The sequence below is a fragment of the Carassius gibelio genome, chromosome B19, assembly GCF_023724105.1.
Source record: "Carassius gibelio isolate Cgi1373 ecotype wild population from Czech Republic chromosome B19, carGib1.2-hapl.c, whole genome shotgun sequence".
NCBI classification, from domain to species: domain Eukaryota; kingdom Metazoa; phylum Chordata; class Actinopteri; order Cypriniformes; family Cyprinidae; genus Carassius; species Carassius gibelio.
In genome coordinates, this window is record NC_068414.1 from 36538311 (window position 1) to 36563670 (window position 25360).

At 37.4% G+C, this 25360-nt stretch overlaps 2 protein-coding genes across 5 annotated transcripts; both read right to left on the reverse strand.

Moving 5' to 3' along the window:
- Nucleotides 1–1849: 1849 nt before the first annotated feature.
- On the reverse strand, nucleotides 1850–14436 carry LOC127978611 (uncharacterized). The gene is made up of 5 exons (XM_052583395.1): nucleotides 13485–14436; nucleotides 10107–12105; nucleotides 9942–9998; nucleotides 3122–3280; nucleotides 1850–2918 (listed from the first exon to the last, which is right to left on the reverse strand). The coding sequence occupies exons 1-5, from the start codon at nucleotides 13662–13664 to the stop codon at nucleotides 2704–2706; spliced, it is 2610 nt and encodes an 869-aa protein (XP_052439355.1). The 5' UTR covers nucleotides 13665–14436; the 3' UTR covers nucleotides 1850–2703.
- A 378-nt stretch (nucleotides 14437–14814) lies between these two features.
- LOC127978629 (uncharacterized) lies at nucleotides 14815–18991 on the reverse strand. 4 transcript variants are annotated; one of them, XM_052583422.1, is made up of 6 exons: nucleotides 18473–18991; nucleotides 18220–18306; nucleotides 17510–17623; nucleotides 16817–16930; nucleotides 15372–15485; nucleotides 14815–14975 (listed from the first exon to the last, which is right to left on the reverse strand). In XM_052583422.1, the coding sequence occupies exons 1-6, from the start codon at nucleotides 18677–18679 to the stop codon at nucleotides 14841–14843; spliced, it is 771 nt and encodes a 256-aa protein (XP_052439382.1). In that variant the 5' UTR covers nucleotides 18680–18991; the 3' UTR covers nucleotides 14815–14840. The 4 variants fall into 4 exon arrangements, with proteins under 4 accessions (XP_052439382.1, XP_052439385.1, XP_052439384.1 ...); XM_052583425.1 differs by lacking the exon at nucleotides 17510–17623; XM_052583424.1 differs by lacking the exon at nucleotides 16817–16930.
- Nucleotides 18992–25360: the final 6369 nt, after the last annotated feature.

Below are 25360 nucleotides of genomic sequence, written 5' to 3' on the forward strand. Positions count from 1 at the left end.
AAACTTGCAAACTCACCTGGTTTAAACTATGTTTAAATCAAATGCCAAATTAATGTTTTGATTTAGATAGTTTCACGCCTTATTTAGTGAGTAGTGAGCTAGTTTCTACCTTTGCACTTGCTAGCCTCAAAGCACCTGAAGAGTAACTGCTTGTTCATACAACCTCCCGTACAACTTTCAACTAACGTTAGTATGCATGGAAGGTGGCAACCCTACAACTAGCTAACATTAGACAATGATTGACATACCGTTTGAAAGATTTAAAAGAAAAAATAATTACCATGACAGTACAGGCACAAACATATTTGTGGGTTGCTAATGTAAGAGTTAGTCCTAGACCTGCAATTTACCTTGTCAGCTCTAGACCTCGACTAGATGGTAAAAAATATTTAGAATAAGCCCCGTGTAGCTGAGTTTGTGAGCTATACATGCAGTGTAGCTAAACATGTGCAACAACCATACAAAGACTATTTTAAACAAAACTAGGTGGGACACTTTCAAACGGTATATCAATCACTGCTCACTACTCACTAAATAAGGCGTGAAACTATCTAAATCAAAACATTAATTTGGCATTTGATTTAAACATAGTTTAAACCAGGTGAGTTTGCAAGTTTACCTAGCATGATGGCTGGTTAGCTTTACTAGCGATTAGCAAGCAAATAATATAATACACATTCATTCATGAATATGAGTGCTATTTTTTAATGTTTAATCTTCAGTGATACTGAACTTGCTCAGCCAGCTGTGTGTCATCATCTTACCCAAACATTGGAGTGTCCGTGCTCACTGCTCAACTTAACTATCCATAAGGCATCCTCTATGCAGGTGAACCGAACAATGGTGTAATGATTCAGTTCGACTCCCAAGACAAGACGATGCTCACCCGACTGGCCAATAGGAACGTGGCCCCGCCCATGACACAATTCTCACAGTGAAAGCAAAATCCTGACACGAGAGCAAGAAATTGCATCAAGAGCAAAGAAAAGCGTTTCGAGAGAAACACTTTTTTTTTTTGAGAAAATATTTTCACACTGATAGCAAAAAATATATATTTGAGAGTTTTTTTCAAAGTATTTTGAGAGAGATTTTTTTCTCAGAAATAATTTTTAAAATTTCAAATGTATATTTTTTTATGTTCTATGAGAAAATACTTTCTCTCAAAACTTTTTTTAGTCTCAAATATTATAATTTTTTGCTATTGGCATGAAAACTTTTTCTCTCAAATATTATTTTTTCTCTCATGAAATGTTTTTTTGCTATCAGTGTGATAACTTTTTCTCTCAAACTTTTTTTTTTCTCTCAGATCTTTTATTTTCTCGCATGTAATAAAGACACATTTCTAACTCCATAGACTGGACACAATAAAAGACCACTCTAAAATGTGCAGTTTTATCACATAGCACAATGCCACAGATGTCTTTCATGTCACAGAAGTTTACAGGTGGATTCAGCATCATGGCCAGCTTAGCAACCTAATGAATCACAAACAAAACTGAATTGTTTGTGATTCCTTAGGTTGCTAAGCTGGCCATGATGCTGAATCCACCTGTTGTTGCTTTTAATCACTGGATGGGAGCTGTCAGTTTCGCACCCTCTATACTTGCGACATTGTGCTATGTGATAAAACTGCACATTTTAGAGTGGCCTTTTATTGTGTCCAGTCTTAGTCACACCTGTGTAATAATCATGCTGTTCAATAAGCATCTTGATATGCCACACCTGTGAGGTGGATGGATTATCTCAGCAAAGGAGAAGTGCTCACTAACACAGATTTAGACAGATTTGTGAACAATATTTGAGAGAAATAGGCCTTTTGTGTTCATAGAAAAAGTCTTAGATCTTTGAGTTCAGCTCATGAAAAATGGGGGCAAAAACAAAATTGTTGTTTATATTTTTGTTCAGTGTAGTTACTTTCAGCATGGTGCTTTTGGTGAATTATACCTGCAGCTCAGTAGCATCTTATAAAATTGTATCTGTATTGGGATTTCCTTGTGACACCTTCTTACTCCCAAGTGCTCACGGATCTCTCACAGACTAAACAACCAATCAGTAACTCATTACAATGTAACACTGTCGCTCATAAGCTAATGACGACATAAATGGACAGGAAAACACTTGTCTATAACTATAGATGATAAAAGAGCAAGCTGGAATCTGAAGAATTAGTTGACTGAAGAATCGACACCAACTGATAACTACTATAGATTTCATTCGTCAATGGCCAGATATCCTAAAACAAGACTCAATGACCTGATACAGCCTTTCATCATACAAAACTGAAATCAATGAAGTACATCATGCATTTTGAAACTACATCAGAATTTATCCTCTCCCAAATATTAATAAGAGCACAAGTGTTGCATAAGATAATATATTTGGTAAAATGCAAAAAATTCATAATAATGTCGGTCTTTTCTCGCTGTCAATAGTCTCTTGTTCTCCATATCTCGTGTCCAAGATACTGTACCTGCTAATGTTCAACCTCATTCCCTCTCCAACTATAAAACTGACCCCGTCTCTCTGAACCTTTACCTTTAGAACTAAAACATCTGATTTCAAAACCACCTTTTTGTCCAGATGTTGAAAGCATTCACTATGGGATTACATTTAAAATTCCATAAAATCTGACAATTTTTACATTTAACCATTTACAACTTTATACTTTGGGTGTACTTTATACTTGCGGCTCAGGAACATAGCTCAAATTTTCCTTTGCAGAGCAGATATCCGGTTTTTTATGTAAAATTTAATAGCCAGCCAGTCCCTCCGTTTTAGGGCTTCCGGCTCAGATTTGAGGCACAAATCGCAGGCAGCCTTTCCTGGAACACGACACGATTCAATGAAGTGCATCATGTGTTTTTCAACTGCATCAACCTCCACCTTCTCCCAATTCTTTTTCTTGACTGGTTTGCGACCTAAAAGAGAATGAAATTACTAAACTTGAAAGCAGGACAAATTTATTAAGTTTTGCTCGCATTCTCACAACCCAATAACCAAACTCATAAATAAATCACCTGCTAAAACAGTTCCTTTAACTTAAACTGAGTTCTTCACTACAAATACTGTTAAAGAACAGTAGCACTATGTTTCAGTTAATCAGATCATTCACACAAGTCACCATTTTTTGGAGATGATAAGTTTTTCTTTGTGTCATTTCGCATCTGACTGCCTGAAGTACATGGTGACTCGGCTGTGTCCACAACACAGTCCTTGTTCCTTGGATGCTGACTTTCATTTTGAGATGTCACATTGTGTGGTGAGGCCACCCTTGTGCAATCTGTTTAATTAAAAAAGAACAAATATTGCATGTGAGCCTATTATGATTAGTATAGTCTTCATAAGTATACAGTGCCTATAGAAAATCACCATACTCTGTTGAAATCCTTATCTTGTGTCACATTAAACCCTGGAAATTAATACATACATATACACACACATTTTTATATATATATATATATATATATATATATATATATATATATATATATATATATATATATATATATATATATATATATATATATAATATATTAGGGCCGGGACTTTAACGCGTTAATTGAGATTAATTAATTACACAAAAAATAACGCGTTAACTAAGATTAATCAATTACAGAAAAAAAAAATCCCGCATTTTTAACAACTTATTTTTGCACCGCGGAACGTTTCTCACTGGATTTGTTTCGGCGGACCGATTATACTGGAGCACTAACTAGCGTTCGCTTCGCATATCACTACTGTCTATGATATCACTGCAGCACATCGAGCCTCAAGTATCACTTCAACGCAAAACATATAGCCGCTAGCGTGGACTTCACACTTTATGTTGAACTATATATTATTTTGTTGGTGCAACAGTTTATGTTGAACTCTTTATTGTTTTGGCCAAGGTTATTGAGAGTTGGACTTAGTATGTTATGGCCTCTGAAGCAACAGAGAGATGTTTTCTAATAGTCAGGGTTTCCAATGTTCTGAATGTAATTGACAGTATTGTGTTTTACTTAAAAAACACTTTACAGAAGGTTCCAGCACCTATAAGCTTCCTGAACTTCTGAAATGTACTATTTGTAAATTGTTTCTAAATATGCTATTGCTACACTTCATGGCAAAAATTGCACTGGTCTGCTAGACTAAAAATAAACAATATTTTGTTGCTTAAGCTTATGTATTCAGTCATTATTCAATGGTATACTATAAATCCATGTGAAAAAAAAAATACTTCTCACTGTTCTCAGGTCAAATATTTATATGCGATTAATTTCGATTAATTAATTACAAAGCCTCTAATTAGAATAATTTTTTTAATCGAGTCCCGGCCCTAATATATATATATACAGTATTGTTCAAAATAATAGCAGTACAATGTGACTAACCAGAATAATCAAGGTTTTTAGTATATTTTTTATTGCTACGTGGCAAACAAGTTACCAGTAGGTTCAGTAGATTGTCAGAAAACAAACAAGACCCATCATTCATGATATGCACGCTCTTAAGGCTGTGCAATTGGGCAATTAGTTGAAAGGGGTGTGTTCAAAAAAATAGCAGTGTCTACCTTTGACTGTACAAACTCAAAACTATTTTGTACAAACATTTTTTTTTTTTCTGGGATTTAGCAATCCTGTGAATCACTAAACTAATATTTAGTTGTATGACCACATTTTTTTAAAACTGCTTGACATCTGTGTGGCATGGAGTCAACCAACTTGTGGCACCTCTCAGCTGTTATTCCACTCCATGATTCTTTAACAACATTCCACAATTCATTCACATTTCTTGGTTTTGCTTCAGAAACAGCATTTTTGATATCACCCCACAAGTTCTCAATTGGATTAAGGTCTGGAGATTGGGCTGGCCACTCCATAACATTAATTTTGTTGGTTTGGAACCAAGACTTTGCCCGTTTACTAGTGTGTTTTGGGTCATTGTCTTGTTGAAACAACCATTTCAAGGGCATGTCCTCTTCAGCATAGGGCAACATGACCTCTTCAAGTATTTTAACATATGCAAACTGATCCATGATCCCTGGTATGCGATAAATAGGCCCAACACCATAGTAGGAGAAACATGCCCATATCATGATGCTTGCACCTCCATGCTTCACTGTCTTCACGGTGTACTGTGGCTTGAATTCAGAGTTTGGGGGTCGTCTCACAAACTGCCTGTGGCCCTTGGACCCAAAAAGAACAATTTTACTCTCATCAGTCCACAAAATGTTCCTCCATTTCTCTTTAGGCCAGTTGATGTGTTCTTTGGCAAATTGTAACCTCTTCTGCACATGCCTTTTTTTTAACAGAGGGACTTTGCGGGGGATTCTTGAAAATAGATTAGCTTCACACAGACGTCTTCTAACTGTCACAGTACTTACAGGTAACTCCAGACTGTCTTTGATCATCCTGGAGGTGATCATTGGCTGAGCCTTTGCCATTCTGGTTATTCTTCTATCCATTTTGATGGTTGTCTTCCGTTTTCTTCCACGTCTCTCTGGTTTTGCTCTCCATTTTAAGGCATTGGAGATCATTTTAGCTGAACAGCCTATCATTTTTTGCACCTCTTTATAGGTTTTCCCCTCTCTAATCAACTTTTTAATCAAAGTACGCTGTTCTTCTGAACAATGTCTTGAACGACCCATTTTCCTCAGCTTTCAAATGCATGTTCAACAAGTGTTGGCTTCATCCTTAAATAGGGGCCACCTGATTCACACCTGTTTCTTCACAAAATTGATGACCTCAGTGATTGAATGCCACATTACTTTTTTTTTTGAACACACCCCTTTCAACTAATTCAACTAATTGCCCAATTGCACAGCCTTAAGAGCGTGCATATCATGAATGCTGGGTCTCATTTGTTTTCTGAGAATCTACTGAACCTACTGGTAACTTGTTTGCCACGTAGCAATAAAAAAATATACGAAAAACTTTGATTATTCTGGTTAGTCACATTGTACTGCTATTATTTTGAACAATACTGTATATATATATATATATATATATATATATATTTTTTTTTTTTTTAAGGGTTGCACGATTAATCGCATACGATTGTCATGCGCCTCTCGTCAGTACAACCAGTTCTGTGATTAGTGGTAAATGTCCATCACCTGCTTTCAAATGGAGTGGCACTAAATATACAGAGCCGTATTTCACTGACAAGCTAAACAATCACATTCATAATCACAGATGAATAGCATGCGGTTATGAACATATTGTGTAGCTTGTCAACAAACATATACATATATAAAAAAAATGCTATGTATATGAACATATTACCCTTGACATCAAAGCAAAAATAACATTTAGAAAACAATTACAATTTAATTAGTGAAATATCGGGTTTGGTTAAGTCAGGGGTGTCCTGACAATTAACATGGTGTGTGATCTGGGAAGTGACTGGTTGTCACTGCATACATTAGCCCCTCCATTGAAGGGTTTGGACACCCCTGGGTTAAGTGGTCAGCGTTATAGACGGTTATAAACTTGGTCAGGTACAACCAGTCACTTCCCAGATCACACACCATGCTATTTGCAGTATTATCCCTGCTCATCTCGGGTCTGTTCGTACTGAACAGCTTTGCTTTAACAACCTACACCCGACAGGAGCTTTTGGATATCGGTGAGGACTTTTCCAACAGTTTTAATCACCAATCTTTGACTCATCCCTGAGATCGCTAGAACACCCGAGGCTACGCACTCTACCCAGCCAGCGGAAGTGCACGCAAGCGGCGTCGAGATCGTAAACAAAGGCGGGGGAAGCGCGGAGGTCTAAGAGCTAAGCTAAAGCTAACACCGCTCCGGCTCTCTTTACCCAGCATTTTCTTTGCTAATGTGCGGTCATTGGCAAACAAAATGGACGAGTTATGACTTTGCATCACCTGCAGCAATGTCATGGTTTTCACAGAAACATGGCTACACAGCGATGTAACCAATAATGCTATCGAGCTAGTCGGATGCTACATGGTCCAGGCAAAGAGAATGGCAGATGACTCCGGCAAGACAAGAGGTGGTGGATTGTGCATTTATGTCAACAAAGCTTGGTGTACGAACACTGTCATTGTTGGGAGACACTGCTCAGCTAACCTAGAGTTTCTCATGGTTAAATGTAGACCTTTTTATCTGCTGCGGGAGTTCACTTCCAACATTATAACCGCAGTCTATATTCCACCGGATGCTACTGCCAATTAGTAAGTCATTAGTATTTAGTCATTAGCATTAGTAAACAACAGACTGCTTACACGTAGGCTTCTTTTATTGTCGCAGGAGATTTTAATCGCTGCAAATTAAAGACAGTGGTCCCCAAATTCCTTCAGCATGATTCCTGCCACACCAGAGGAGACAAAACTTTGGATCATGTTTACACAATCATTGATGGAGCTTACATCACGACCCCCCCACCCACCCTCGGACAGTCTGATCACCTTTCTTTGTTTCTCACCTCTAAGTATTCACCCCTCATCAACCGTGTGAAGCCATCAGTGAGGACCATCAAAGTGTGGCCAACTGGAGCAGACTCTTTACTTCAGGACAGATTTCAGTACACGCACTGGAGTATGTTTGCTTCTCAGGCTGCCTGTGGCTCTCAAACGGACATTGATATCTATACCTCCTCTGTTCTGGACTACATCAACTCCACCATTGACAGTGTTACAACAGAAAAACAGATCACAACAAGTCAAGCAACTCTACTCCAACGGTCACATACGTCTCCTTCCTTAACGAGCTAAATGACGTTTATGCTCACTTCAACAACAACAGCAAGGAGACGGCCACCAGAAATCTCAGCCTCTTCAGACCACCAACCCCTAAAACTCACATCCACAGATGTCCACATTGCATTGAGCTGGATCAACGCATGCAAGGCTGCTGGCCCGGATGGCATTCCTGGACGTGTACTTAGGGCATGTGCAGAACAGCTTGCAGGGGTCTTCACAGATATTTTCAACCTCTCCCTCACCCAAGCAACTGTGCCAACATGTTTTCAGTCCACATTCATTTTGCCAGTACTGAAACACTCCTCCTTTAAATGACTACCACCCCAAGCACACCTCAAAGACTGCCTCACACCCTCACTTGACCCACACCAATTTGCCTACCGCAGAAATAGAAGAACAGAAGATGCAGTATGCACTCTGCAACTGTATTATGGACTTTCAGACCAGCAGACCTCAGCTTGTTAGGTCAGGCCACACCCACTCCACCACACTCAACACCGGTGTACCACAGGGCTGTGTGCTGAGCCCATTCCTCTACTCCCTCTACACCCACGACTGCAAGCCTGTGCATGGATCCAACTCCATCATTAAGTTTGCAGACGACACCATGGTGATTGGCCTCATCAGTGACAACAATGATCCTACAGTGAGGAGGTTCGGTACCAGGTCACATGGAAGCACGCATGACCCCATCCACATTAACGGGATGGTTGTTGAACATGTCTACAGCTTCAAGTTCCTGGGAACCACCATCTCAGATGACCTCTCCTGGACCACAAACACCTCCAGCCTGGTCAAATAGGCTCACCATCGCCTCTTCTTCCTCAGGACACTGAAGAACAACCAGCCATCCTGGTGAACTTTTACCGGTGTGCGATCGAGAGCATCCTGACCAGTTGCATCACAGTCTAGCATGGGAACTGCTAAGTGGCTGACCGCAAGGCACTGCAGAGGGTGGTGAAAACTGCCCAGCGCATCACAGGGACACCACTTCCTGCTATTGAGGACATCCAGAGGAAACGCTGTCTACATCGAGCTTGCAGCATTCTCAAGGACTCGTCTCACCCTGACCATGGACTGTTTAACCTTCTGCCCTCCGGGAGGTGTTTCAGGAGCCTCTGGACAAGGACCACAAGATTCAGGAACAGCTTTTCCCTACAACTGTCTCCTTGCTGAACTCTGCCCTCTGACACCCACCAACACCCCCCACACCGACTCCTCACTTATTGTACTTATTACTCATTAGTAACTTATTACTTGCACTGTCTGTTCATCCAGAAACACTGAATAATCCATTTGCACACTGTAATATTTTCTATGCACTTTACTGTCCATTGCAATAGTGTAAATTATGTTCATATGTTCATATTTTCAGCCTATAGTGTACATACACTTTTACATAATCCATCTGTATAGTATGTTCATAGTACACCTATCTGTATATCATGCTAATAGTATTTAAAATCTGTACATTATGTCCTTAATACTACCTTATCTGTATATTTATTGTACATTTGTAACATATCGTAGACCTTGTATATTCTGTACTTATTATGTGTGCTTACTGCACTTCTGGTTAGATGCTAACTGCATTTCGTTGTCTTGTTCCTTACATGTGCAGTGACAAAGTTGAATCTAATCTACTACAGCTTATGTCATGTGGGGAGCGATTAGTTTTGTTTACTTCATAACTGACTGTTCCATGATGAGTACATTACTAGTGCATGGCAATGCAAAGAATAAACCATGGTTGGAAAGGTCATTTGACAGTGAAACTTGAAACTTTTAAATTTTGACTAGTTAGTTGGTTGAAAGGTTAGATTCTTTTCTGTTTACAACACAAATCTGCAACTAATCTTGGCAGCCCTCAATGTAAAACATTTGTCAGCTTTTGGTCATGTAAGGCCTGTGAATCTCAACCAAAGCTCCTTCACACTCTCTGACCATCATGATATAGATAAAAACAGCCTAATTTATGATGTTGAAAAGGAATTCAGAAGCTGCTGCTTTATATTACCTCAAAGCTTACACCCCATTCTAGGTGGAAGCATGAACGAGTTAGGATTTGACTTAGTAAAGAAAGGGAACATTCCTTTTTGGTAACCCAAATTCTGTTAAAAGAGCAGTAAAAATCATACTAAAACTGTAATTTGATCTTTCTGGAAGCAAATACCTCAGGCAGGAAAAACAGCTGCAGACATTCATCTACAAGTACAGCAAGTAATGAAATACATACCTGGCACGTTCTCCTCAAGCCAGGCCTCTTGGATTTCTTTGTCACACAGGATTGTCTCTAAAATAAAAAGGCAGGTAACAAAAGCCATCACAGCGCTATTCAGAGTGTACTGGAAAAACAATATCTGAATTTTCTTATATTTGTCTAATGAAAAGGCATTGGTACCATTTGGGGCGATGTTGATATCATCTAGGGTCTTTCCTTTAAACTCTGATAAACGCCCCTGCTCAAGGGCCATGAGAATCTTGCTGATCTTCGCAAGCTGGAGAGTGCCCTCAGGTAAACGATAAAACTGGCGATGGACTCTGATGTCATGGCCAAGAAAATCTGCCAGTTGATCAAGCTCGGTGTCATTCAGATTGAGTACTTTTGAGAGTGTAGCAACATGCTTCCTGAGTTTTGTAGAGGTGAGTGAGAGAGGGTTCTTGGCTCCACAAGCTTTCACAAAGTAACGAATGCAATCTGACCCTCTGTAGTGGGACACTGCATATGGCCTTGCAAACATGTATGGATTGTTATCAGCCACTCCACATTCTTTTCTCTTCTCCACAAGCAAATCAAGGGAATCCACCATCGCAGGGGTTAAGAGCACAGGCACCTTCCGCCCTCTTTTACCTCTTATTTCAAGTCTCACAAAATGCTTGCAGAGACTTTTCTCTAGCTCAGAGAGAGCTACATTGACATCTTCATGAGGAGCTGATTTGTCTCTTAGGATGAATGTTGAAACAGGCATTTTTGATACTTCCCCTTCTCTACGCCTGTTGAATAAAATAACTTGAGCCAGAGTCACTTTTGTCAAGTTAGCCCAGTTGCAAGATGAGCACTCTGATGTCAAGTCACTGTAGAACCGGTGCTGCGCGTCATCCAGGTAGCAATGCAGAGTTCTTACATCTTCTGTGAAAGGTAAAAGCTGTGGGGAATTCCACTTGGACTCTGTGAGGCCCTGCAAGGCTTTGGCTGATATGAGCTCATTCCACCTGGCATCATACACTTGACGAAAGCAGCGAGCCGCTGTTGCACCATCATTATCACCTTTCATCATTGCATTGGTTTCAAGGAGCATGGACACATTTTTCAGTCCATGTCCAAGCTTTAGAGCAAGTGTTGCAGTTTTGTATTTGCCAGTTTCCTCGTTGAAACCTGCTGTGTGTCTTACTGCAGTAACTGCTAGCATGAAGTTTTCTGGTGTGACATAATCTTTGATAGTTTGCAGTGGTGTGACCTCTCTACCATGTAAACGCAGCCGACCAAGCTCCCTCAACTTTTGACGAATGTATTCATGCTTGCTGACATCGGCTCCAAGCCTGTTATATAGATGTTTTGCAAACTCCATGATGCAGAGATCATTTTTTACTTCAAAATTGATATCATCTTGTGTCATATTGCTCACCAGCTTCCAAACACTTTCACTAACCACAGAGGGTGCCGGTTCAGCAAACGCACAGAGGGATTGGACTCTAGTTTTTCCAGGTTTAGATTTAACACTGCTAGGTTTGAATTTACAGCTCTGCATGTGTCTCCAAAGCACTCTTTTCATAAACAACCCTTGACAGTAGACACAGTGAATAAAGTCTTGACCCTCACATTTTTCTTTTGGTTGTTTGAAGGGAACAAGAATTCCAGACCCTGTTTTTATAACTTCAGCATTATGTGCAAAGTTTCCTTTGTTTCTCAGAAATTCAAGCTGCAATTTCCTTTGATGGGATCCCTTTGGAAAACTCAATGCTCTTGAAACCTCAATCTCTTTTAAGTGAGCACGCTCCAAGTGTCTGGATATTTTTTGGACCGCTGATTTACAATATAGGCAGTATTGTCGCTTGTTGTACATTCGAGATCCATTACTCTTTCTGACGACAGCAGGAACAAGTACTGATGCATCTCCAACTGTAGTTTTACCTGATGTGGAGCTGTCAGGAGCATGATGTTGGCTTTGTGTTATAGCAACAATTCTATCATTGTCCTGGAATTTAGCAAGAGATGTCTTGAATTTGCGCTTACATGGAAGTGAACAACGTACTGTTGCATCAGCTCGACTTTTTAATGATAGATCTTGGCTTATGTTACTATCCGTACTATCCCCACTTGTGGATGGGACATATTCTTCTCCACTGTCCTGGCTTGATTCACTTATTTTTTCAGATCCAACAGAAATCTTCCGATTAACCTATAAAAACATAATAACAAATAATCTACACAACACACGACTAGGTTTTTCCAATACAACAGTACTAGGTTAATTTTTGCTACACAAATGACAAATAGGGCTGGGCGATATATCTAACGATTTGATAATGCGGATCTAGTCAGTAAATCTGGTTCTGTGATTAGTGCTAAATCACCATCACCTGCTTTTAAATGGAGCAGCATTTAATAGATAGAGCCGTAGATCACTGACAAGTTACACAATATTGCGTTAATTATCCCAGATGAATCGCCTTCGATAATAAATGCGATATTGTGTAACTTGTCAGTGATCTACGGCTCTATCTATTAAATGCTGCTCCATTTAAAAGCAGGTGATGGTGATTTAGCACTAATCACAGAACCAGATTTACTGACTAGATCCGCATTATCATATCATTAGATATATCGCCCAGCCCTAATGACAAAATATAATTCTGTAAGAATACCTTATTTTATCCTGCGCATTCTCATCTCCAATGACTTTTTTTTTTAGTTATTTCAAGTTTACATCTCTTAATTTTGTACATAAAAATGCTAACATTTTATAGTAAGACTTGTTTGCTTTTGATATATCTGTCTTGAATGTAATAAAAATCACGCGGGTCAAACAAAAGGAATGCATTACAATTGTGCTCATAGTAACTAGCTAAGTTAAGCTTCTCAATGGCTTCATTATTTTGACAGACATTGGGCCCTATTTTAACTATCTTAGCGCACAGCTTAACACAGTACACATTTAGACATGTCCAAATTCACTTTTGCTGGTTTGACGGTGTAAAAAAAAAAGTGTCTGTGCCCTGGGCGCATGGTCTAATAGGGTTGTACTCCATTGCATAATAATTGGGTGTGGTTTGGGCAAACATGCAATAATCCAACCAGAGTGTCAGAGTGCCTCTAGGAGAGTTATTCTTTCTGATACACTTTCCAATGTATTAAGATAGCTAAACACCAAGAATTATCCTGAACTCACCTCCCCTTAAGACCAGCACAAAAATGAGCACAGGGTGATTTGCTATTTTAACGATGCGAGCGCTTGATGGGAAATTGACAACTGCATTGGTCTTATACTAGCAAACACAGCTTGCGTCGGGCTTAGTTCTGCATTGTGCCGGTGCCAAGATAGAGCCACTTGTTTCAAGCCCTGAGTATTTGACAGAATACAAAGGCCTGTTTACTTGCCATTTAAGGATTTACTGGCAAAATTACTTAACCTACTCATTGATGCAATTTGTTGCACTTTTCATGGGTAATGCATATGATAAAACACTTTCATAATAAGTAGTGTTGTTTCTGAAAATCAACACCGTTATTAAGGAACATATATTCTTACACATCATGCCTTGCACTATGGAAGCTTACCAAAATGCTTCTTGACTTCCTAAGTCTTGACACAGTTTTATGTACAACGTTATCTTCCTCCTCATCTGTACTTGAGTCAAAACCTTTTCTTGTCCGCTTAAATTGTGGCACAATCATTTGAATATTTTCTTCATCTGGACTGTCAAAAAGCTCTTCAGACCAATTAAGAGTCTCCTCCATCTTAAAAAAAATGAAATGTTAGAATTTCACAGATTCTGAGGAATAATGGTGCTATTTTCTTACAAAACACTACAATGTGTCAGTAGCTGATAAAAATAACTGTTTGGTGAAATCATGAATAATTAACAAATAGAAATGAAGAGCTAGACCATGTACATGTTTAAAATGAACATGACAGAGCAAAGCTGTCAAAGAGGCAGGTGTTTTGTAAAAATGCCATGTTCACACAGTTTCACTACATAAAAACACTGGACTTGACTAATTGAGAATAATTCTAAATAGGAACCAAACATGCAATAGGTGCCTATAAATAGAACAACTATCTGAAAGAATGCTGCTTGCCTTACCAGAATGCGTTTAGTCCTAAGCCGTGACACATGTTCTCCTTGCACAGTACTTTTACTACTGAGGTGCTATAAAGGAGACACAAATTATACACAGGATGACATCTACTCAAAAAGTTCTGTAATGAAAACAAAAGATAATTGAAACTGTTAATGCAAATCAGAAAGAACCAACCTGTATGCTGCTAGATGGTAAATCTGAAACAGTATCAAGTTGTGGAGAAGAAAGATCTGGTCCAGAGGTGACTTCATCAGAGTCTGTGTACTCAACTAAGGAATTCACTGGTTTCTTTGTAACCTGAATTGCAATAACAAATGTTTTATGGTCAAGAGAACTTGTAAAATGGTTATAAATCTATACAAAGTTGATTATTCTAATGCTCAAAAATAAAGATGTGATGATTGAAAAAACTGACATAATTATAGTAAAAAAAAAATAAAATAAAAAAAAAAATTCACAAAAACAATAACCACCATAACTTTCCTAAAGGGGGGATGAAGAGCTATTTCATGCATATAGAGCTCTTTACACTGTTAAAAGACTTAGATTTTTTATTCTTTTTTTTTTACTTATTACCAAAAGAAACTCAAATTGAAAGGAATGTTTCTTGTTTCAATGACAAAATGAAAAGGAATTCAGAATTTCTAGAATTGATATTTGGACCCCACAAGGTTAGACCAGTGTATGTGTGTATAAACATGTGCCTATACACTACCATATGACCAAGTGATGGAAGAAATCTGTCATTACCAAAAAGAAACTAACTAACTAACATTAACCTAAAACACGATCGCTGCTTCCCACTTGAATGGTGAAAGTGTATTGGCATGTTCACCAAACAAGAAGACTCACCTTCAGAATTGAAGGGGAAACCTCATTGGTGTGTTGTACCCTTGTGTTGGAACTTTCCACCAGTTCCTTGTTGTTGTGTTCAAAGGCCACATTGGTAGAATGCCCACCATCAACCTGTAACATAAATTACATTTAATAATTGTGAATTCAAACCTTAAAGCAGTAAACTCTTGAACAACAACGTTTGTACCCATTAAAACACACGACCAATTCATGTGCAAAATCCGATATTTCATAATCAAAAGAACTAAATTCAATGCATTGATTTAGAATAGAAAATTGAACATTCTAGAAGGCTTCTCAGCCATATTGATATTTGGACCCCACAAGGTTAGACCAGTGTATGTGTGTATAAACATGTGCCTATACACTACCATATGACCAAGTGATGGAAGAAATCTGTCATTACCAAAAGAAACTAACTAACTAACATTAACCTAAAACACGATCGCTGCTTCCCACTTGAATGGTGAAAGTGTATTGGCATGTTCACCAAACAAGAACACTCACCTTCAGAATTGAAGGGGAAACCTCATTGGTGTGTTGTACCCTTGTGTTGGAACTTTCCACCAGTTCCTTGTTGTTGTGTTCAAAGGCCACATTGGTAGAATGCCCACCATCAACCTGTAACATAAATTACATTTAATAATTGTGAATTCAAACCTTAAAGCAGTAAACTCTTGAACAACAACGTTTGTACCCATTAAAACACACGACCAATTCATGTGCAAAATCCGATATTTCATAATCAAAAGAACTAAATTCAATGCATTGATTTAGAATAGAAAATTGAACATTCTAGAAGGCTTCTCAGCCATATTGATATTTGGACCCCACAAGGTTAGACCAGTGTATGTGTGTATAAACATGTGCCTATACACTACCATATGACCAAGTGATGGAAGAAACCTTTTTTTTTAAATTCTTTTATTCTTTTTTTTTACTTATTACTAAAAGAAACTCCAATTGCAAGGAATGTTCCAGGAATTCGGAATTTCTAGAATTGATATTTGGACCCCACAAGGTTAGACCAGTGTATGCGTGTATAAACATGTGCCTATACACTACCATATGACCAAGTGATGGAAGAAACCTTTTTTTTTAAATTCTTTTATTCTTTTTTTTTACTTATTACTAAAAGAAACTCCAATTGCAAGGAATGTTCCAGGAATTCGGAATTTCTAGAATTGATATTTGGACCCCACAAGGTTAGACCAGTGTATGCGTGTATAAACATGTGCCTATACACTACCATATGACCAAGTGATGGAAGAAATCTTTTTTTTTAATTCTTTTATTCTTTTTTTTTACTTATTACTAAAAGAAACTCCAATTGCAAGGAATGTTCCAGGAATTCGGAATTTCTAGAATTGATATTTGGACCCCACAAGGTTAGACCAGTGTATGTGTGTATAAACATGTGCCTATACACTACCATATGACCAAGTGATGGAAGAAATCTTTTTTTTATTCTTTTATTCTTTTTTTTTTACTTATTACTAAAAGAAACTCCCAATTGAAAGGAATGTTTCAGGAATTCGGAATTTCTAGAATTGATATTTGGACCCCACAAGGTTAGACCAGTGTATGTGTGTATAAACATGTGCCTATACACTACCATATGACCAAGTGATGGAAGACATCTTTTTTTTATTTATTCTTTTTTTTTTTACTTATTACCAAAAGAAACTCAAATTGAAAGGAATGTTTCTTGTTTCAATGACAAAATGAAAAGGAATTCAGAATTTCTAGAATTGATATTTGGACCCCACAAGGTTAGACCAGTGTATGTGTGTATAAACATGTGCCTATACACTACCATATGACCAAGTGATGGAAGAAATCTGTCATTACCAAAAGAAACTAACTAACTAACATTAACCTAAAACACGATCGCTGCTTCCCACTTGAATGGTGAAAGTGTATTGGCATGTTCACCAAACAAGAAGACTCACCTTCAGAATTGAAGGGGAAACCTCATTGGTGTGTTGTACCCTTGTGTTGGAACTTTCCACCAGTTCCTTGTTGTTGTGTTCAAAGGCCACATTGGTAGAATGCCCACCATCAACCTGTAACATAAATTACATTTAATAATTGTGAATTCAAACCTTAAAGCAGTAAACTTTTGAACTACAATGTTTGTACCCATTAAAACACACGACCAATAATTGGGCAAAATCAGATGTTTGATCATCAAACTAACAAAATTCAATGCATTGATTTAGAATAGAAAATTGAACATTCTAGAAGGCTTCTCAGCCATATTGATATTTGGACCCCACAAGGTTAGACCAGTGTATGTGTGTATAAACATGTGCCTATACACTACCATATGACCAAGTGATGGAAGAAATCTTTTTTTTTATTCTTTTATTCTTTTTTTTTTACTTATTACTAAAAGAAACTCCAATTGCAAGGAATGTTCCAGGAATTCAGAATTTCTAGAATTGATATTTGGACCCCACAAGGTTAGACCAGTGTATGTGTGTATAAACATGTGCCTATACACTACCATATGACCAAGTGATGGAAGAAATCTGTCATTACCAAAAGAAACTAACTAACTAACATTAACCTAAAACACGATCGCTGCTTCCCACTTGAATGGTGAAAGTGTATTGGCATGTTCACCAAACAAGAAGACTCACCTTCAGAATTGAAGGGGAAACCTCATTGGTGTGTTGTACCCTTGTGTTGGAACTTTCCACCAGTTCCTTGTTGTTGTGTTCAAAGGCCACATTGGTAGAATGCCCACCATCAACCTGTAACATAAATTACATTTAATAATTGTGAATTCAAACCTTAAAGCAGTAAACTTTTGAACTACAATGTTTGTACTAATTAAAACACACGACCAATAATTGGGCAAAATCAGATGTTTGATCATCAAACTAACAAAATTCAATGCATTGATTTTGAATAGAAAATTTAACATTCTAGAAGGCTTCTCAGCCATATTGATATTTGGACCCCACAAGGTTAGACCAGTGTATGCGTGTATAAACATGTGCCTATACACTACCATATGACCAAGTGATGGAAGACATCTTTTTTTTATTTATTCTTTTTTTTTAACTTATTACCAAAAGAAACTCAAATTGAAAGGAATGTTTCTTGTTTCAATGACAAAATGAAAAGGAATTCAGAATTTCTAGAATTGATATTTGGACCCCACAAGGTTAGACTAGTGTATGTGTGTATAAACATGTGCCTATACACTACCATATGACCAAGTGATGGAAGAAATCTGTCATTACCAAAAGAAACTAACTAACTAACATTAACCTAAAACACGATCGCTGCTTCCCACTTGAATGGTGAAAGTGTATTGGCATGTTCACCAAACAAGAAGACTCACCTTCAGAATTGAAGGGGAAACCTCACTGGTGTGTTGTACCCTTGTGTTGGAACTTTCCACCAGTTCCTTGTTGTTGTGTTCATCAACCTAAAACATTGATCACAGTCAATTCTTTAATCATTGTTTAAGCAACCAACTGTTGTCAACTCTGCTAGGAAAGTTAGTAGCCATTGTAATATTACAATGGAAAAGATGACAACAAAATTTTAAGACTTTTTTTTTAACCCACACGTTGTAATATAGTATACCTTACCCTCCAAGGCCAATCAATTCCGCCATAATCATATGTGAGTTCATCTCCTCTCTCTATGTTTTGAAAAGCAAACAGGACTAGATGTGGCTTTCCATCTGCAACAATTTTTTTCACCCGGCAGTTAGGATTAACATGGTCATCATTGACTAGCCTCCCCAACGATCCATTTTCCACAGCAGCATCAATGCTAAAGGAATCCAAAAACATATGATAAATACAAATAATATACAGGACCTAAAAGAATATGAATGCTTTTCTATAGCTCAATATATGCTTGAGATCAAGGTCACATGATTTTTATGTGTGGTTGAATCAAAAAACAATGGTTGTGTTATCTCGGAGAAGGAACTTTTGATTTTCGCACATTTAATCATTATTATTTCACAAAGTTCTATCTTAGCCCATTGGATGGAACAGAGTCCATGTCTCCAGCTGATGTAGCAATCCTACCAGCTCAGCTCTGATCTCCCTTGGTAAGAGAGCTGCTTGATAAGAGTGACAGTCAAATTATGACTTAAAGAGATTTAGGAACACAGACTAGGGCTGGATGTTTAATCGAAAAGTAATTGAAACCTAAATTCAGAACGTCAAACACGTAATTTTCCCATGTCGGTTATTTCGTTTTTTTTAATCCCTTGAATGACTTACAAACCAATAGAGTGAGCGCACTTCCGTTCTACCCAATCAGCACAGCTCTAGCCAACTCCGTAAACACCCACCATTATAAAAAATAAAATCGTCCATAAATAGGAACCGGATGGTTTTTGTTTAAAATACGTGATCGGCAATCAGCCGCTTTTTGGTCTTTTTCGGCCGATTTTTTCGAAAGTGCACCCGCGTGCACAGACTACATTGTAATCGTTCGCTATGTCATTACACGTCTGAGGCACAGATAGCAGGAAGTGAACAGCAGCTGGTGTACTGGTGCACAAATAATAGCCTCTTTCCCCACACTCACTAAGGCTGCGCGAGTATACTGTACCGGTCCGCGCCCTGCACACGTGTAGACAATGAAGAGATGTTCAGCTCAACTTCTCACATGTTGGATGAGAAACAAAACAAACGAAACTTTGACAAGACTGAAATGTTATTTTTTGGTTTTTTTTGTAAAGTAGAACTTGCATACACGTTTGAAACGCCAGAAGTAAACATGAGTTAGGATGATTATTTTTATTTTACCTTAAAATTACATACACTTAATTTGATTTAAAAATCACCTGCTTTGGCACACACACAAAAAAAAAGTGTTTCATTCATCCAATTAAAACATTTTAATGGTAATGATTCACATCTATTTTTTTTTACTTGAGACAATAAGTTTTTAAAAAAAAATTCATTGGCTCAAGTAAATAAATCATTACTCTAATTTTTTTTTTTAATTGGATGAATGAAACACGTTGCATCTTTGTTTTATTCACACCAACATTATTTGATTTTAACATTTTGGAATAGGGGTGTAACGGTACGTGTATTCATACCGGACCGTATCGGTACATTGCTTTCAGTACGGTGCATGTGTGTACCGAATGACCAAATGCAATATTTGGTGTGCGGAACATAGGTACATTTTCGTGTTTCCAAACGAACATATTAAGTGGCGGAAGTCTCCGCGTTCAACGCAAATCCCGGCCTGCAGTTGATTCTAAGGCTGGTGACACACTGGCTGTGTGGCGTGAGCGTGGCGTTTCTGCTGCGTGTCAGTTGCTTCGTTTTTTTTATGTGTCTTTAAACACCAGAATTGTGCCTGACGTGGCGCTGGTGCGCTGCTGCTACTGTAAGTGACATAGAGGGAGACCGCCGACAGACCAGAATCTTGACTTCACAACAACAATATCTATACTTCATGTTGAGCATAAATATAAAGCCTACTGATAAAGGACACCGTCAACAGTATTGACGGCAAAATAGACTATGTTTGACAGGTGCAATATGCCAGTGTGTCACAGGCCTAAGGTTCTCAAAAGGCATCACGCGAGTGTGAACATCACTACAACTAGGAAAAAAACGACTAATTCAAACTCAGCTCCCGTCGACATTTAAACAGACCTTTGCTCTTAATTCGGTCCAACGCAATAACGAAATCTGAGCAGATCTAAAAACTGAAACTGTTGATGCTGCACTTTACACTTTGGAAAAGTTATATATTTTTTTAAATATGAGCAGGCCTACAAGCTTGGATTGGTAATGCTGCACTGTAATCATAGTTATTTATATTTTTCATTATATTTTATTATATGATATTTGTTTGAGACAGAGTATATTATTTAGTGGAGAACTTTGCAGCAGTATTTTATTTCTTATTCTTTTTTTTTTATTTATTATAAATTATATTTTATTATTTATTTTATTAAAAAGTATTTTTTTTAAAAGTGTAAACAAATTGTTAAAAAAAGTTTACAGTAATAAACAACCTGAAGTTTAATGTTTGCATTTCTTTCCCTTACTGTACCGAAAATGAACCGAACCGTGACTTTAAAACCGAGGTACATACCGAACCGTGATTTTTGCATACCGTTACACCCCTATTTTGGAATTATGTATTTATATTTATATTGTATTTTTATTTAATCTCACTGGTAAAGACTTTTTTTAAACCAAATTTAAAAACTAAAACAAATACTGAATGCTGATTAAGAAACTTATTGAATGTGTGTTGATTGTGTTGTTTGGATTGAAGAACTGTGCAGTAATTGCCTCTAATTTCACATGTAACAGCTAATCTTTTAATTTAAGGCCAGTTCTATGTAGTTTCAACCCAATTCAAAAACAAAAGCTAAATGCTGATGTCTGTATCATCTATGTTTGTATTGAATGTAGGCTAGTTACTGTGCCATTAATTTCAGATGGTTATGGTTATTGTTTTCAATAGCCAAAAGCCAGTTTGGCCAATTAAATACCAAATAAACATCTTGTTTATGCATATTTTCCTTCTTTCTTGTTTGTTGCTTAAAGATAAAAAAAAAAATAAAAAAAAACGGAAATCGGTATCAAATCGGTCAGTTTGCTTGTAAAAAAATTGGTATCGGAATTAGCCAAGAAAAATCATGATCGTGCATCCCTACTGTTCATACATAATTGTTCAATTGTTCATAATTGTACATAATATGGTTGATAACCAGTTCAACTTTTTTTCCCCAGAGTTTTGAAAAAGTTAACTTGTTATTGAAGGATGCATGTATGCTATTGAAAAAGTAACCCGTTTGAATGCAGACTAGATTCTTACCACCATTTTTTGCCATGCCAGTAGAAGTCAAACATAAAAACTGCCTGTGATGGATGATACTTCTTCCTCCTAGCTTCAGATTCAGCAGAGTCTATCAATTCTCCTCTGTATTCCACGACAAAATCCCCTTTTCGAAATGGGGACAGGGCAAACACACCACGACCTATCAACATAAAATGCATAAAGATATCACATCTGATGTGGCAAGTTTGCAAGTGTACTGTGTAACCACTGTTGACAGTAAAGGCAATCTAAATTCATTGTACAAAAATATACATAAATAATCCAGAATTGTGCCGAATCAAATATTTTGTAAAACATTTCATGTTAAACTTGCCTTTTATTGGATTTATGTGTCGTGCCTCCAAAAAACATGTGTTGTCAGTGGCACTATGCACATGTTGCAGTGCTACAGCTTCCGGTTTCAGTCGCAACCTCTTCATAGTGACTTCCACCTGTGCTGAATAATTTAAATGCACTATTTAAGCTATAACGAATTGTTAATTACATGTGATACACCAAAAAAAAAAAAAAAATTCTGAACATTTTATTATATTAGGAACATGTCCAACATTAACTCTGTCAAACCAAATTAGTAGGGCTGGGACAACGCTGACGTCAACGCAAAAAAAACGTCGACGCAAAATATGCACGTCGATTCGTCGGAGAGTAGAAGCAACTTGACTCGCTCCTCAGAATTTCAGACGTGTGCAAGATGTGAATTTAAATTGTATTGATTTACAGAGGTATATGATGTCACACTTGTCCATGTTTAAAGACGCTGCACAGCACAAATCAGTGAATGAATGTTTCGATGTGAGGTAAACTTCAACAGATTTCCCTGCTCAGGGAGTAGGGAGCAATGAACAATTGGGACACAGTTCATGCACGGAGTTAATTTCTAACGAGCTGATTATCTGAATCAGGTGTGTTAAAGAGAAACGTGCAAAATATGCAGAGCAGTGGGGCGCGAGGACTGGAATCGAGAACCGCTGCTCTAAAGTATGGGAATTCTTTGTTGTTATTTTCATCTGAAAGAATTACAAGATGCACTTTTTTCAGTAACCTAGGCCTTTGTGTTTTCAAGGCTTCAAGGTTTTATTGAATGCTACCTCTGACTAAGAAAAGCATTACTTTGCACTTTACTGTGCAAAATAAAGTGCACTAATGGTTTCACTTTTCACTAATGTTTTATTTTGGAATTTTAAGAGCAATAAACATATTGCAATGTTAAGGAATTCATGTTTTTTTCATTCAGATATGTAAATCAACGTATAAATTGGGAAAAAACAATCGTTAGATTAATCGATGCATCAAAAAAAAATAATCGCTACATTAATCGTGTAAAAAATAATCGTTTATCCCAGCCCTACAAATTAGATATTCCAGGAACTTTATGCAACTCCATTTTGTATACATACAAGTTTCTAACTGCTAGTCGCCCATTTTACTAGAATAAAAATACTTTTTCAGCGAAGTTAAGTTACTCAAAAGAATACAAAAAGACAGTATACTGTATTATTCAATTTGGCTACTACTTGAACTGTACTTACCTTATGCATCTGCAGTGCCAAAGCAATTACTTCAAACCTGTTGACAAACAACTTGTTAATATGATTTTTGTGCAGTTGAACCATTTAATCTGATGTGACTCACAGAATGACCATCCTCAAATCACCCAATTTCTTTTCTTAAAACATTTTTTTTCTATACAACTATTTAAAGACTTCTGCAATAATCTAAATCATCAGGGATTGACATTAATGCTTGTCCACTTGTCCTGAAGAAAAAAAAAAAAAAAAAAATTATATATATATTTTTATATTGGTGACTCTAAGGGGTTGATCACTTATCCAAACCAGGTATTTTTACTAACTAAATTGAAATAATTGTTATTAATTCTTGTAAATGCTATTTTATTTTGATGTGTAGATTTTAATGTGTAAATACAGCTGGCAAAATTTAGGTTTAATTTAATTTATTTTAATTTCTAGGGTCTATATTGTGACAAAAGTTAATGATTTTGACAGGGTATGATGATTTTATACATTAGAAAAAAAATGTATGAACATATTGGCACAATAATTTTAGTGATTTGCAGATTTTGTCAAGTGCCATGTTGTAAATGTGAAAAAAGTTCTCAAATTTGAGATTACCAAGTGAGATTTGTGTTTATGAGTGTGTTCTGATATTGCGTGATTTTTTTTTAAGAAGCATACCTCTTCTAGAAAAGGTGGATCCCACAAGTGATGTCCCAGTCATGGGGTCTCACAAAGTAACAAAAACAAGGATGTGTGTGTTTTTTTGTTTGTTTCCTTTTTTTAATGGGCTGTGACATGAAATTGAGTTGGCAATTTTTTTTCTAGATGCATTAATTCCCTGGCCAACAACCTTTGTGCCATCAAAAAAAATTACAAGCATTTTTTTTAAAGAGCTACTGTTTAACCATATTCTGGTTTCGACATGACACAGGGAGAGTATTGCTTGTCTGAAGGACGAGTAGACAATAAATTTAATGTCAATGCCTGATCAAAGTCGATTTTATGAACAATTATTTTTTCAATAACTCCATATTTAATACTGTTAGACCCTAGCTAGGTAGCGAATAGTGAGCTAATAACACTAGCAGGCAGACAGTAAGCTACAGTTATAATGCTAAATAGCGGCTAATAAGATAAAAACACTAATGAATGCCAAGGCTAATGCTGTGTTCACACCAAACACGAATAGAGCGTCTGGCGCTGATGTTGTCAGTGACGGTGAGCAGTCAACCGGAGCTTTATGACAAAAGTTCATATTTCTATAGAGACAGGAATAAGAAGGACCTATATATATATATATATAAAATACATATTTATAGATAAATTGAATAAAGGCCAAAGATAAGAAACGTTTCGTTTTACCCCAAACGAATTATATTTTATCTTGAACCACTAAAGAGACATCAGAGGTATCAGCGGCAAATGTCAGAAGGTCTAGCCGAGGTGAGGCTGCTCTCGGCGGATACATGATGACGGAGCTCCCGCTGATCGCATGGAGCTCATCTCCGAGATCGGCGAAACACATTTTTTAAATAGACGCTGTCATTATAAATAAACCGCATATTTTATAAAAATGGCGGTTGAAAATGTTGCATGAACTCAGCTGGCAGAAGCCACCCCCCCCCCCCCCGACGCGAATTCGCGTCTGTTGTGAAGTTAATTTCACGCGCGAATGAAGCGAATTTCACGCGCAAATGAAGCGAATGATCTCAAAATGGTCAAGCGGCAGACGCGAATTTGACGCTCTATTCGCGTTTGGTGTGAACACAGCGTAACAATATTTAAGCGGAGCGAGTGAGATGAGGCGCCCGCGCTGTAGTGCGTCACTGCACCGTGACAGAGAAGAGCTGTCTGCTAGCTAGCGGCCACTAACGCTAACAATGGCCAGTTTTGACTGCAGAAACTTTACCCAGGAACTAGACTTTTGGGTGGTTGAAATGTTAGCTAGCGGCTACAAAGATGATAACACTAGCTGAGCTAGCAGGGCCATAACGGCGGGCTCAACTACTTTCTATAATAAAATATGGAAGTAACTGCAAAAGTCTTTTTTTTTACGTAATCTAGGTTGTTGCTTTCTTCATTATTCATAGCATATGTGTTACAAACATTCGGTATATTACCTTA